At 33.0% G+C, this 15422-nt stretch overlaps 3 protein-coding genes across 3 annotated transcripts in view; 2 read left to right on the top strand and 1 right to left on the bottom strand.

Annotated features, from left to right (window-relative positions):
- Positions 1–589: 589 nt before the first annotated feature.
- LOC106125235 (elongation of very long chain fatty acids protein 7-like) lies at positions 590–3331 on the bottom strand. The gene is made up of 5 exons (XM_013322344.1): positions 3198–3331; positions 2100–2287; positions 1514–1582; positions 1140–1439; positions 590–822 (listed from the first exon to the last, which is right to left on the bottom strand). Exons 1-5 carry the CDS (start codon positions 3250–3252, stop codon positions 595–597), a joined length of 840 nt encoding a protein of 279 aa, XP_013177798.1. The 5' UTR covers positions 3253–3331; the 3' UTR covers positions 590–594.
- Positions 3332–5327: 1996 nt separating this feature from the next.
- On the top strand, positions 5328–8241 carry LOC106125239 (elongation of very long chain fatty acids protein 4-like). The gene is made up of 5 exons (XM_013322348.1): positions 5328–5389; positions 5706–5893; positions 6719–6796; positions 7120–7419; positions 7752–8241. The coding sequence occupies exons 1-5, from the start codon at positions 5359–5361 to the stop codon at positions 7923–7925; spliced, it is 771 nt and encodes a 256-aa protein (XP_013177802.1). The 5' UTR covers positions 5328–5358; the 3' UTR covers positions 7926–8241.
- Positions 8242–12324: 4083 nt separating this feature from the next.
- LOC106125580 (elongation of very long chain fatty acids protein 7) overlaps positions 12325–15422 on the top strand; it is a 30298-nt gene continuing 27200 nt past the window's right edge. Inside the window, exon 1 of the mRNA XM_013322845.1 lies at positions 12325–12381. The gene's annotated coding sequence lies outside the window, so the exon portion shown is untranslated. The remainder of the gene's footprint in view (positions 12382–15422) is intronic.

Here is a 15422-nt window from a genome sequence, read left to right as displayed (position 1 = left end):
ATTTACTACTTACTTATAAATAAAGAAAACGAAGTCAATTATATAAAATACATGTAATTTGACATATACAAGAATACATGACATGTAAAAATCTATATTTTGTTATTAGGGTAAAATAATAGCAATGTTTTACTTATGCAAGTCTATGATAAAATTTGCTACAGGCGATTGGCAACGGATATTTTAAAGTAAGTAAAACAATCGAAGATTATACACGATGCAGTGGAAACGTATATAACTCATAGCCTATGACCATCTTAAGGCCCAAAGCTGGCTACGACAAAAATGAAGACTTCCTCGGCATTGGTCTAATTTCTGTTTTTTTTTTTATTTAGAAATAGAACCTCTTACATAAATTCATTGTATTTATATGATTAATCTCTTAGTTTTCCGAACAAACTTTACCTTTAGCAAATATTGATTCGCATGCATTAGTTATTTGCTTGTATCAGAAACGTCAACTTGTGGTTATTTATTTCTGCGACTTATATTATTGCTGCTACTAACTATATAATATTACCACATGCAAGAACTAACTTAATTAAATAATGATAAATTTATAAAAGAAAAGGACAAAGGAAATGTCTGTAGCAATCATTTTATTTTTACACAATCATTACAGATAAAGTTTTTATTTTTATCGATACATTGATTTTGTACGATACTTGATCGTTTGATGTAACTTTTGAGATAGAACTTCATGAAGAGGATAAAGAATGAGCCAATGCTGAGGACGCAGAAGTAATGGAAGGCGGCGGGGATCGGGCACGGTGTCAACTTCTGCTGATAGTGCAGGTTTGAGATCACAAGTATGAACTGAATCTGTAAAACAAGAAACAATTATAATATTTTAATAACAGACGGCGATGATGTTTCCATCCGTTCCTTATAAGAGAAAGAGGTCTAGAATTAGCCTTCGACAAATATACACATCGAGTGGAACGCTTAATTACTTTCTCTTTACGCGTGAGTTCAGAGATGGCATAATATTGGACCTGTGGAAAGGACCATATGTGCAACAGCTAATGCCGCTGCGGATTCATCAACTGTAAATCTTTCTTGAGAATAGTTTAACATGATTTATGTTACTACGATATTTATGAATTTCAGAACTCATTTAATTTTAACGCTGCACTTACCAGCTGTACTTTTGTTAAATGCTTTTTCCACCAAACGAATTTAGCGAATCGTGGTCCCATTGCTGACAGGCCGTAGTAAGCGTACATTATCACATGTACAAAACTGTTCATCAAACCAACGCCTACAAAGTGATCTGACGGCTTATGGAGATAGTACAACGTAGCCCACGTCACCATGATGCAATGATGATAGACATGAAGGAATGTCACCTGGTTATCCTTTTTCCTTAGCACGAAAAATATCGTATCTAAAAGATCAATTTGTTTTGCCAGAAAATACGGAAATATATCCCGTGTTACCTAAAAATATTTTTATAATTTATATTATTTTTTATTAAAATAACGATTCATATATTATAACTATTATTACAAACCTCTCTTAAGAGTTCTCCTCGAGGACATGATGTGCAAATAATTCCGTGTTTTATTATATAACTCGTATACTGGAACATAAATGTAAATACATAAATTCTATATATTTCATGATTCCTTTCCAGTCACACGGGGATATATATGATGTTCAGGAAGAAAAAAATCTTGAGCCCTTATATAATCACTAACAAGAATATAACTTAAGATAATTTAAGAAAAAATATTTAGATTTACTTGAACTGTAAGTGCAATTAATTTAAAAGTAATGATAGGAAATTAACATTGCATCCTGAGGATATCATTACCGATTAATGTTCGTCGAAAATGTCGTCACATTTACGTCAACTTGGAGTATAAATTTTTTAGCATCCAATATAATATTTATGACAAATACATTCTAGCTCTAACAATCGGCACATGGCTAATACCTAAGTGCCGACGTGTTAAGTGTATAGACGCCAAGTCCTGAGTTCGATTTCAATGGACTACCAAGTTTTTTATTCTATATCTATTTGCGATCTATGAGGTGTTTTCAAACAGCCCTTGTCAGTATTCTACGCAGATTAACAAATTGTAAATTAAACTTACAAGAATAACAAGATATGCTGAATAAAACACTTGGAATGCGTTATAGCAAATCAATAAGCCTTTCAAAGTGTATGGCCGCCTCTTCTTCATATAGTCGGGTAATATCTTTAAGACAAGGGCTAAATATGCGCCGATCACGAATACCAAGTACACCACAGTTTCCGGAAGCGTCCATGTTTCAAATGAATCTGAAATTTATAACATTATATAATAGTGGAGACGTTAGCAACAAGATCTGTTGCATAAATGGGCCAGCTTGCCCGGTAAAATATTACGACAAGAAGACAGAAGTGGAAGCAATTCCGCATTTCATCTTAAGATTGTGCCATAGAGCCAAATATTAGTCCTCTTCCTTATAAGAAAAGGAGTAAAAGAGGAAATGGACTTGACGTAGAAGTGAAGGTTGAAATAGGGTACATTTCCTCTTATGTGCATCGCCTCCTCTGTCGAGAAAAGTAGCCAACTTATCTGCATCTGCAATGTTGACTTAAGTGATAAGAATCTTTATGTGCATGTAATATGTAACACTCTTTATTAACATGTTTGATATAATACAAAAAGTGTTACATGTTACAGAGTATGTCTGTGTATCAACCTCATTATGGATTATCTCCTTATGACTGTAACTTTATAAAACCGAAGTTAAGAAAATTATTGGTGAGTTCATTGAAAAATGTCACCAGGCGTAGAGTTTGTAATGGTACATAGAAGATAGAGTTAAGAAAACAAACATAAACAAAATGAAATTAGTTAAGTGTAGGCTCACGCTGTGTAAAATACATAATGACATCAATAAATAACAGTATATAACTTTTCGGCAATTAAAACATTCTGTAAGATTTTCTTTTTCCAAACTTCTTAATTCAAAGAAGATTTACATTTTATTTTCAATATACATACAAAAGTACTTTGAATCGCAACGAATGAGTTCGTAATAAAATTAATTCCAAGAAAAACAATTTTAATATTATGACAGTCGTAATTTTAATTGTTTAATTTTTTAAAATAAATAAAATAATTCTTTTATGAACACGCATTTTACATGCTACTCGTAACGCAACACGAAAAGTTAATAAAAATTAAATGTAATAAACTTACAATCTTCAATAGATTCCTTTGTATTTCCAATGATTGGTTTATAGATTAAATCCATTTTAAAACTAAACTAATCAAGAAAACATAATTTGATAAATAATTTTACAGGAAATTATCGGTAAACAACATCGATAATAAGATCGTAACCCAATCTAAATGAAATAACTCAGAATAATTGTATTTATACTAAACGAGAGTGGTAAACGGATGAAGCAACACTGTCACTTTTGTATGCAAATTTTGTATCCGATATCCTATTTACATCGATTTAATTAATGCTAATACGAGACCTATATTAAATGTTTTCAAATACTAAAGGAGAAAACTTTCCAATTTTCCATTTTTCAACAAGCTGTTATTGCATCAGAGAACTGTCGTTACCTTCTACTAGTGAATCACCACTGTTGTTATACCAGTTTGGTAATACTATCGTATTACTAAACGACAGTATTACCACCCCTCACATTCTCTTCAAACAAATAGAACTTCATGGTAATATTGCAGATGTCTATGTATATAAATTTCGCTATTTTAACGATATCATGTGGCTAAATGAAATTACGACATTTTTTTATATCATAAGGTGACAAACGAGCGAGCGGCCACCTTAAATCACACCTGAAAAAGCGAAATGACCGTTGCCCATAGACATGCGCAATTGCATATGCGCTGCCTACCTTTAATCGACGGAGAAGATGATGCACAGTAAGAAAATATTTTCCCTTTCCATGCATCCGCTCCTCCGGAAAGTCCACTTCCACTTCCCATCCTTTTCTTAAAAGAAAAATGGTAGGAAGGGAAAGAGGACTAAATTAGGCCTCCGGGACGCACACTCATCAGACGAAACGCGGAAGTAATCCACTTGACGCCTGTCTTTTGTGTGATTGTGGTATTTCACCGGGCGAGCCGGGCCAGTTTGTGCGAAGATGTTAAAGCGGGCTCTACCACTGTTAAATTCATTTCACATTCTCAAATAAATCAAGCATTTCTCCATTCAATCGTCAATTTTGCATTTAAATATCAAACCTATCAAATTAAACCGACAGCTCTATATTTTGAGACGGTCTAAAATGAAGAAGACAAGCAACTAACATTTCTTCATGCTTACCATTATCATAGTTACCCTTAAAAACTATTCAACCAAAACATGGGCGTTGTGGTAATGATCAGTTGCACACGTGACTTTGTGTATGCATTACTGTGTGTCAATGGCATATCTTGTCATTACGTCATGGAACCATGGTTCCATTGACAAAGAGTGTGGAAAATTGCAAACTGTGAGTTGTGTGTTACTAGCACCAACATCAATCTAATAGATAGGTTAGTATTATTGGGTAATAAGAAGAAAAGCAAGAGGAATATAGAGAGAGAAAAAGACTATTAGTAGAGATGATAAAGTGCAGTGATGTTGTATAGCTACTGGAAGAAAGTATCTTCGTATAAATACTGACTAAATTTATGTTTAAAATATTCTACGTAACACCATTAAAATGAGACGTTCATCTCCGTACGGAAAGAATAGTTAAATTATTTATTAAAATAGGAAAATATTGCAAAATACTATAACATATGAGAAGAGAAGGAAAACCTTACAGATATAGTATGAGAAATCTAGACTAAGGAATGGCTAAAGTGACATCATCTCTAGGCCATTTAGTATCTCGTATTGTGATATTAAAATTAATGTTCTATTATTTGTATTTTATAGCAAATATAGTAGACCGATAAGCAAAAACAATAAACTTTCATTCTAGACAAATATCATTTTTAATTAAAGAAAATCGAGAAATGTATGTTTTGATGTCCATATCTTATATATATTTTCTCCTCAATACTTCGTTTTATTTATAATACTTGTGGTCTTCGTCTCAGTAATTAATATAAATTAAAAAAGAATAATCGTAAAACTTTTCCTGATTGAAAAAAAATAACGCAAAAAAAAAATATATCGGTATAAAATTTTTAAACATGTAAAGTAAAAGCTTGTAAAAAATATATTACTAACGAATAGGACGAACTGTGTTAAATACAGTTTATGTTGCGCTCAGTGAAGGACGTCACCGCATGTATGGAATTTTTTTATATATTTTTTTATTTAATTAGCCATTTTAAGTTTTTTTTTTGTGTAGACTATAAAGTTAAATTAATTATAATAATTAAAAATATGAGTACCGATGAAGACATTCAATACCGAGGTAAGAGTGTTACTATTTTATTTACTTTGAGATAACTTAATACTGTTGATTTCACTTATAAAAAAAGATATGCAGATAAAAAATAAATTTCATGCAATATGCTCTGGGTCTTGAGGAAAAAATTAAACTCTACATGGGCTAAGACATAGTAACCGACATATTTATTTTAAATTGATGTTGTCATAGTTAGCTAAAGTTTCAAGAATAAATTTTACTTTAATTTTAAATAATAAATTAGCGTCTAACACCATAAGTATTATTTTAGTGGAGATTCAACACTTCAAGTAAACAATTTTTTTATGTTATTTTTTTATAGAAATTTATGCAACATGGACATTGCCGCAAACTTTAACAGCAGCTGGAGTTGTATGCGTTTTGTATTTATTAACAGTTGTCAAATTCTTGCCGAATTACATGAAAGATAGAAAACCATACAGTTTGAAGACAGTTATTTTATTATACAATGTTGTTCAAGTTGCTTTATCCGCTTACAATTTCTACTTGGTAAGTTTTTTTTTTATATGATAAGGCGGCAAACGAGCGAGCGGCCACCCGAAATCGCTGAAGTAGCGAAGTGACCGTTGCCCATAGACATACGCAATTGCATATGCGTTGCCTACCTTTAATCGACGGACGAGAGGATGCACAGAAAGAAAATATTTTCCCTTTCCATGCATCCTCTCATCCGGAAAGTCCACTCTCACTTCCCATCCTTTCCTTATACGAAAAGGGTGGGAAGGGAAAGAGGACTAAATTAGGCCTCCGGGACGCACACTCATCAGACGAAACGCGGAATTGCTTCCACTTCACGCCTGTTTTCTGTGTGGTGGTGGTATTTCACCGGACGAACCTGGCCAATTCGTGCGAAGATGTTAAAGCGGGTTCTACCACTCTTTATTAAGTATTTTCAAAGGAAAGCACTGTCTGACACTCAACTAGCAAACTCGAAGTTAATATGTTATTTGTTCATTTAAAAGAAAAAGTTTAATAAATTGAACGTAAAAATAACACACATAAAATAACAATGGAATTGATAACCTCCTTCTTTTTTAAATCGGCTAAAAGACAATCAAATACGCAACGCATGAGATATGACAACGAAGCGAAAACGGAACATAACGATTGCTATACATTAGATTTGATTTTGTACTTTAAGACTAGGTTTTAAATAAACCCTGGACCTTACGTTAGCTTCTTTTCAAAATTACATTCGCTTCGATTATGGTTCACTTTGGTTATTGTGCTACAAGGCTTACGATTTGATCAATATTTATGGTGTGTTTAACAATCTTTTATTGAGTTAAAAAATGTAAATATCACGTTTCACAGTTTATCGTTCATACGTTTCAATATGGCGTGTTCCCGAGCAAATGTTGGAATGATATGAATCAACCGATGGTGAATTCAGTAAGTATTATTTCCTTGCACAAAAGACAGAATCATAGACAGAGGTGGACATACGGAAAAAGGATGTTGCCTTTTATCATACCTCTTCTCCGCCAAATACATTCCACCTTCGCTATCCTCATTAGCAAAAGGTGGAAAGAGAAATAGAACACAATTTAGTCTCTAATACTCACCCATGTCTTCTGTGTGGTCGTTCAAGCGGAAGAACGGGTCAGTCTTGCAGCAACTAATGTTCCTACAGACTCTACTATTCGATTTTTTTTCCTCAGAGATATTTTGTATGTTTTTTACTAGCTATGACAACTTACAATTAACATTTTCAGATATTGGAACCTATTATGTGGTATTTCATAGCGAAGCACTTAGATTTATTAGACACTATCTTCTTTGTCCTTCGCAAGAAATTCAACCAAGTGACGTTTCTACATGTATATCACCACTTTATTATGGTTGCTTGGGGCTGGATATACTATACCTACTTTCCTACAGACATATATGTGTTCCTTGCAATGCTCAATTGCTTCGTACATGTCATAATGTACACATACTATGCATTGGCTTCTTTGGGACCGAAGTATGCCAAATATATTTGGTGGAAAAAATATCTTACGACGCTGCAATTGGTAAGCTAAATCTTTTTTTTATATGACGCTTTTATTAAATGTAAACAATTCCTTACAAACTTGTTTATCAGTTTACTAAGATGCTTTTTTTTATATGAATCCTCGTAATTAATGTTTTGTTATTTTGTTCTTTTTACCTTACTCTATTCAAAGTTTATGACCGCTCGCTATTTTATACAGAACGCAGAACACGGTTTGAGGTATTCCCGGAAAGTAAATAGATAAGGTCACGGCGACCTTTATAAACAAAGCTTACCTCGAGCCCTTATAAAGTTGGAATCTTATAATACTTTAATTATTTAATGTTGTACATTGTTTTAATATTGTTTCAGACACAATTCCTTCTGATCATCCTTTACCTTCTTTATCATAATAAGACATCGCCGTGTCCTACATCGCGTCTGTTGCATTGGTACGGAGTCAGCAGTATTGCTGTGTTTTTCGTACTGTTCATAAATTTTTACATAAGAAGTTACTTCAGAAAGAAAATAGCAAAAGATAATTAATGAATCTGGAAAGTTGTGTCTTAAATGCAAAATGGGAGAAGAATTTTTTAAATGAGAATGTGTGCCTGAAATAAAGATACGTTTAGTAATAATTGTCCATACATAATTCTTACATTGATACTACGAGTAATAAAAATGTCATAAACATTACAGTTAAAGTTTTTAGATGTTTTATCATAGTTTATCATTTTAGTAAATAAAATAATCTTTGTAACTTATGTTTAGATAAAACTTTGCTATTAAAATTATGCAGGCGTTCCTTAATTTTATTTATAAACTATTCCCACCATCAACTAGTGGGCAGTTGTTGAAACCAAATAAAGGCAGAATATAAGAAGGAACATATCAATATACATTATTGTTTTAGCTCATTTATAAGAAAAAAACAACAATTTTTTGATATTGACCTGAAACCTTAAAATCACTTTTATGTGAAATACATTACATATGATTTTCTTCTACACTAATGATTCAACAAGTCAAATAAATAGTAACTTTTAAAAATAATATAAACACTGATATATTGTATCTACAGCCGTTAGCAAATTCTTTATTTACAAGGAAAAACCTTCATTCATATTATGAAATTTCTCCTATAGTATGGAACACAATGCAAATCGCTTTGACGTATTACATACACTCTTTTTGTCAATCTGTGTAACGTATTTCTACATCAAAGACTCGTTTACATACAACGAACGGCCGAATAAAGCGATACTCGAAAAACGACTTATTAATTATCATTGCAATAGTAATAACAATAACATCATTACTCATTTACTCTTTTTAAAGGAGATGAGATGAGAAGATTCCCTTGATATAATACATATCAAGGGAATCTTAACCATAAGTTTACGAGTAAGCTTTTATTTCATATTAAATTTACAAGTTTATATTTTGTTTATAGTATCCTATGTCCGTCTCCTGGCTCTAAGTTACCTCCTCACTAATTTTCAACCATACCGGTAAATCCGTTCTTGAGTTATAAATAGTGTAACAAACACGACTTTCTTTTATATATACATAAAAAGCAAAAAGAAAAAAAATAACAGATGTATGCATCAGTCACGATTGCTCGAATGTTTTCAGTTCATAGTGTTCGTTCGTTCGCAACAAGTGAACGGGACGAGAATAAGCATCGAGTATAAAAAGTAGGGTCCATTTCTTTACACCCGTTACAGTTGCGATACACGTTGTTACCTTGAAGATAATATATTATTGAGTTTGTACGTCGTTATTTTATAAACTGATTTATTAGTCGAGACTTATAACCGTGAAGTAGAATTACATTTTTATTTCTTGCTTCTAGCTGTTCCTTTTATTGTTTTGTTTAAGTTGTTTAACGTTATTTTACAAATAACTGTCGAAGGACAACATGTACTTGAAAGATTCACTTGTTTTAATTCTATTTCTGAGCAAAAATTAACGTTTTATTAATCGTGAATAATTGTTGTATTTGGATGAAAAAAAAAACTTTAAACAAAACCTAGCAATTTAGGAATATTACGAGTATTAGTGTCCACTAGCATTAGTGTCCACTAGTATTAGTGCCCAGCCCATTGGCCAAAATGTTACATCTATGGTTCTACGGTGATAGAACTTTCATAAGACCAGTTTTTGCGCTAAGTTATAATATTAGCATTATAATATCTTTACTTTTTGTCTATATCATCAAATCATCAGAAAAAGTCTTTTAAATGTGTATTTAATGTTATAAGACACTTTATGTATTTAACTTTAATATGTTTATTAGAAGTTTAATTTCTTATACTTGTACGTTGGTGATATAATATCACACTTTCGTCATCGCAATACTCTATAAACACAATGTAAATACATATGACAAGAACACAATGGTCGACCTTGGATGACGTTTGTATCAAAACGCAGTGAAATCTCTCCGTTTTATATATGTCACTATAGTAACATAAAACATGTCGTCGTCTCAGTTTCTTATTAAGACAAAACAACACAAAGTTATGTTCCCCGGCTCATACTCTTAAAGAGATTACACGGGAGAGGGCAGTTATAGTAATAGGAAGTATCCATTTCTTGTTCATTCCCTTTTATCTCTTCTACAGGTAGGCAGCGTACCTGCAACCTCTAACTTATAAATTGATTATTTTTGATAAAACTTGTCCTCATAAACGCCAAAAACACTCCATTTTAAGACCTTTGACGTTGAATATCTTTTTGCCAAATGCGGAATTAACCGGGACTCTGAAAAGGGTTCGGATCAGATGTGGTCCGATTACGTAGCAGCGCGGTGGAAATAGGTTAGTTGTAGAAGGCCTTACATTTCTGTCAAAAGTCATAATGTAAATATATAGTTTCCAGTAGAGTCAAGATAATTTATTGGATTAAAATTTATGAATCTAAAATAATGTCTAACAGTATTATTTATGCAATAGTCATTAGCTAGTGAGTCTTCTTACGCTGTTTATGAAATTATTAGAAGCGAGTAAAGTACCGATATCTGTCTACACTTATATAATATGTATACACTTATATAAAATATACACACATCTATAGATGATTTCATCTCTAGCTATCCAGTACCGAAATGTACTACAGCATAATCGACACAGTTATGGTCACTATTATTTCTTATTCATTACTTTAATAAAATAAGGTTACGTAACATTTTGTTTTAAAAACTATTCTTAATATAAAAAGACTGAGGTGTACTCAATATCCGGTGAGTTATTGGTAGGTAACCGGCAAGGGCCCGGTGTCGCAAGCGGGCGTAGCGGCCCGCGCAATTTGATGCAATTGGCAACTAATGTGCATCTATGCAGGCCCTACTGCCGCGCTAAATAACAAAGAATAACCTTATTATGTTACTTCACTTTACAAATTGCAAATTAGGAACTTATTGTTATGATCTAAAGACTATTTTAAATACTAAGTAGAGCAATTATCTTCACATGATTCATATTCAAATGTCTTACGTAGTATATAAGGTTACTCTTTCGTGCAAATGGCAATGATCATTTTATTGGCAAATAGATTCACCTGACCTGCTTTGCAACATGGTGTAAACTTTTGAAGTCATTTCCAGGTATTTTGTAAGTTTTGTTCTAGACACAATATCCAGACTGGATTCGTAAAATGGACACATGACAAACATTTTACAAAATGTTACTATTTAAATAAATGTTGTCTACACATTTATATCAAAATAAGACGACATCGGTGCGAATTATATTGAAAGCTAATAAGGATATGTATATATGTAATTCTTATATTTTAGTTAAATAACTAACAGTAAAAGAAAAATCCCATGCACTTTTTGAGTTCAAGGACCTACCTACCAAGGAAGAAAGTATCTACGACCCGAAAATAATAAAAAATAAAAATTGTATTGCCTTATAGTAAATTAACAAATAAAAAATATAATTAAAGTACACTTGTTGATTCATCAAAAGCGTATAACAAGCCAAGTAACCAATAATTTCTCTCTCCGCGATGTCACCTATTCGTATTTGTCTGTCCTTGATACATTATCGTAAATTGTTAGTCTGCTGGTGCTTAAAAGTTGATATTTAAATATATAATAAATTTATATATAAAAAAAGGATAAGGCCAGATAGATAATGTGTCACCTTACCGTGAATTTCTGAGACCAAAGTATCCTTTTAAAACATTTGCTTTCTCTATTTTGTCAACGATAATAACAGCTATGACGATATGTTTTATATATAGATTTTGTTCTCAGAAACCCACGGTTAGTTATCCAGGCCATAATGTTCGCTGTTATTAAGGATAAAATTTAGTGTAGCATTATTCTTGTGAGAGTAACACAAATGTCTCTTTCCAAGAAACGTCCATCAATAGATCGTTTGTATATCAGACGAGCCCAGGGTATTGTTGTCAGCGACATCGTTATCGTGGGGGTTTACAATTTAAGGGTGAATTAAAAAAAAAGTACGATAAAAGATACTTAATTGTGAAAGTATTTTAAGTCGTATTCAAGACAATATTAAAGTTGATGTGCTGACAAATTATTTCTCCATCCAAAACTTCATCCCCTATAAAAACCTTTAGGTGATTCTTTAGGTTTTAAGCGTATACGCTTCAGATATACATTGTAAGTGAATATTTTTGCTGTTTTCTAACTAAGCATCAGATTAGGTTAATTAACCCCCAAACAAATATGGCAACAATTACATACATGATGAAATGCATTCAATGAGTATACTTGTATAAGCTAAAATTTCATTTAGGTTATTTTTGTCTTTAATTATATCAATAACCTTGAGATTCCCAAATTTTAAGCAGTATTAAGATTTCGATTCGTTATAACTTTAGTGTATTACAATCACTGCGAAATGTTAAGACACCACCACGGCAGGGTTGTGAAATAGCTGGGCTGCGCCGGCGCGGCTCTCAGTAGTGAGCGAGCTACGGTACCATTGAGCCCGTGCGCCGCGCGCGACCTTCGCACGACCTTGGGGTGAGTTGACACACAAACACACAACATACACACAACTCCCCACACATGCACACTTGACCTTGGGTTTCATAACCGCCGAAAGACTTTTGATTTTCGAACGCAACGCCCCATATGTTTAATGCATTATCTGTGCTAACTTTGACATTTGAATTTTCGCGCTGATTTTAATGTCCCACTTTTATTTCTCAATTCGTTAAAAAAAATATTTTAAAAATTATTTTTACTTCCATGTATTGTTGTTAATTTATAATATTTTTTTACAACCTCAACATTTATTATACTTCTTGTGACAGTCGTGTCTTCCTCGTTAAAAACACCACGTTTGACTTTTCACACGTCTTTAATTTTCTTCCTATTATGTTATTTGGTTTCCACGTGATGTTTTTATTCATTCTAAGAGCTTTAGTTCAATGACATGAAATCCAAAAAAAAGGATTGCACATGGCGGGGATCGAATTTAGGACTACTATGGCAACGGTACTACAAAGTATTTCTTTTAATTTAGCCTGTGTAGAGTCGTCTCCCTCGATAACTTACGTTTTTAAAAACAAGATTGGTGTCCGTATGGCTTTATTTCTTAACTAGTGATCGCCCGCGAATACGTCAGAGCAGATAAAAAAAGTAGTCTGTAGTATGCCTGCATTCATCAGCCACCTACGCGTCAAATTCTCATCAAATCGTCCTAGCCGTTCCGGAGATACCTCGCCACAGACACGGATTTGAAGTCAATAATTTTAAAAAATAGTTTTGTCGTTATAGTTAAAGCAAATACATAACATAGGCAATTATTTTATTTTTGAACATTACACACAGACGGATTTAAAAAAGTGTCCGACTATACGAGGCATATTATCTTGTATTTAAACTCTCAAGAAAATCACATAAACAAACTCTTCCGATTAACATCGATAACTTAGATTCGTATGCAAACAATACGTCAGGCATTGTATAGCTATGTGCAGACCCGGAGTTATATGCTAGTTTCATACGAGGGCAGTGAGACAGAGCAGTAGACAATGCAGTACTACTATTGTTTGAACTTATTAGGTCGAGCGAAGAGACCCTTATACTATCCCACAAGGTATATCCAAATTTGGGCTTTCAATCAAAGCGGGAATAGCAATTTATATTTGTTTCTAGCTGATGTCTATCGTAAAAATCCTATTTATCTAAATTTTTATGACATTAGTCGTTGTACTTTATGCGAAACAGGTCGCCCTGTTGAATTATTGAATCTAATAAAAATTTATAGATAACATTGCGTATTGTTCTATATCGGCATCTAGGCGGTCCTCCGCCGCTGGGTGTATAAGATAAAAGCAATACTACACTGTCCCACTACACTGCAACACTATTCTCCCCCGTGTGAAATCTCATAAAGTTTAGAGGGCAATGTCAAGATCAACAAAATAAAACAACTTCTGAACTGGAATGAAAAAAACTAAAATGGCTACTTTGTTGAAGTAATAACTTATTTTAGCTTAGTTCATTCTAGGAATACCTATAAAATAACAAGCTTTATTCAGATTAATAATAGTTATGTTTTTGTTGTGTATTTAATAATAGAAAATCAAGAGACGTAATAAAATCGTGTCTCATCATGACACGATATTGAATGGATGTAACTAATGTGCATAAAATGATCATTATCTTTGAATAACAATTAATTTAGATTGCATTAAGCTTAAAAAAAACTTACCGGGAATCCCAACAGGCAACTCTCGATGTTCAAATTAAATTATTATTCGTTAGATTATTATTTGTGGAAGTTTTTCAGTATATCATAGATTAACCGTACTTTTATAGTAAGATATTTTGGCAGCAGCTTTCAGAAGCTTACTATTCTAAGAGCTAAGATTTCAGACATTTTCTACAAGAGTACTCGATTCTTATTTCTCATTTATCATTTTTTTTTATAACATAAGGTGGCAAACGAGCGAGCGGCCACCTGAAATCGCTGAAATAGCGAAGTGACCGTTGCCAATAGACATACGCAATTGCATATGCGTTGCCTACCTTTAATCGACGGAGGAGAGGATGCACAGAAAGAAAAAAAATTCCCTTTCCATGCATCCTCTCATCCGGAAAGTCCATTTCCACTTCCCATACTTTTCTTATAAGAAAAATGGTTGGAAGAGAAAGAGGACTAAATTAGGCCTCCGGGACGCACACTCATCAGACGAAACGCGGAATTGCTTCCACTTCACGTCTGTCTTCGTGTGGTCGTGGTATTTCACCGGGCGAGCCGGGCCAATTCGTGCGAAGATGTTAAAGCGGGCTCTACCACTGTATTCCTAATAGTATTTCTAATAGCCTCTCATTGTAACATGAAAGTGAACAAAGTGTACACAATGTTGCAAATTATTGCGAATTAAATTTAAGTCGAAGCAACAACGGTCACAGTTTCCAAACCGTAGAACGGATGACGCAATTTTACTCTGGTAATGCAAGTAAAGCGAAGTTCACACCGATGTCATTGTATAATTTATGAATTCCATCAAGTGAACCCACCACAAAAATACTTAGATTTGCACCTTTTGTTCTCATGCTCCCAATCTTAATAAATTTTGATTACTATATTCGTGCCTCTGCGTGTAATTAAGGGTTTTAAATGTCGTGGCATGGATCATATTGTAAGATAAAAAGTGAAAACTATTTTATTTTAATTTTTAAACCTTCTCCGCCGTTATCGGAACATCATACTAAATTTTATCACAGTATGTCCAATGTTTAATGAATACATATGTGACAAATGTACAAACATTAATACGTCTTTTACATTTTACGATCCGTAGAAAATGTCCAGTGTGTACGCTACCTTATAATAATGTACATCGGTCCGTTTAACATCATCTAGCGATCTTCATCGTCTTAATTATCGGATGACAACATGCAAAATCTTTGTTAACAATAATAATTATTACATAAAGTACATCTCGCTAATATTATAAACGCGAATGTTTAGATTGATGGATGGATCTTTCTTTGAAGGTCTCTCAAGAACGGCTGGATGGATCTCGTTGACATTTGACATAGACGTA

Source organism: Papilio xuthus, unplaced genomic scaffold (genome assembly GCF_000836235.2).
Source record: "Papilio xuthus unplaced genomic scaffold, Pxut_1.1 DF825928.1, whole genome shotgun sequence".
NCBI classification, from domain to species: Eukaryota; Metazoa; Arthropoda; class Insecta; order Lepidoptera; family Papilionidae; genus Papilio; species Papilio xuthus.
Note: the sequence above shows the minus strand (reverse complement) of the source record. Positions and strands in the feature narration are given on the sequence as shown.

Excerpts from the sequence above, each read along its gene's own strand:
- LOC106125239 (XM_013322348.1), top strand. The coding sequence starts at position 5,359 with ATGAGTACCGATGAAGACATTCAATACCGAG. Across the intron at positions 6,797-7,119 it reads ATCAACCGATGGTGAATTCA|ATATTGGAACCTATTATGTG; the intron begins GTAAGTATTATT and ends TAACATTTTCAG. Across the intron at positions 7,420-7,751 it reads ATCTTACGACGCTGCAATTG|ACACAATTCCTTCTGATCAT; the intron begins GTAAGCTAAATC and ends ATATTGTTTCAG.
- LOC106125235 (XM_013322344.1), bottom strand. The coding sequence starts at position 3,252 with ATGGATTTAATCTATAAACCAATCATTGGAAATACAAAGGAATCTATT. Across the intron at positions 1,583-2,099 it reads CAGCATATCTTGTTATTCTT|TATACGAGTTATATAATAAA; the intron begins GTAAGTTTAATT and ends TTTATGTTCCAG. Across the intron at positions 823-1,139 it reads ATTTAACAAAAGTACAGCTG|ATTCAGTTCATACTTGTGAT; the intron begins GTAAGTGCAGCG and ends CTTGTTTTACAG.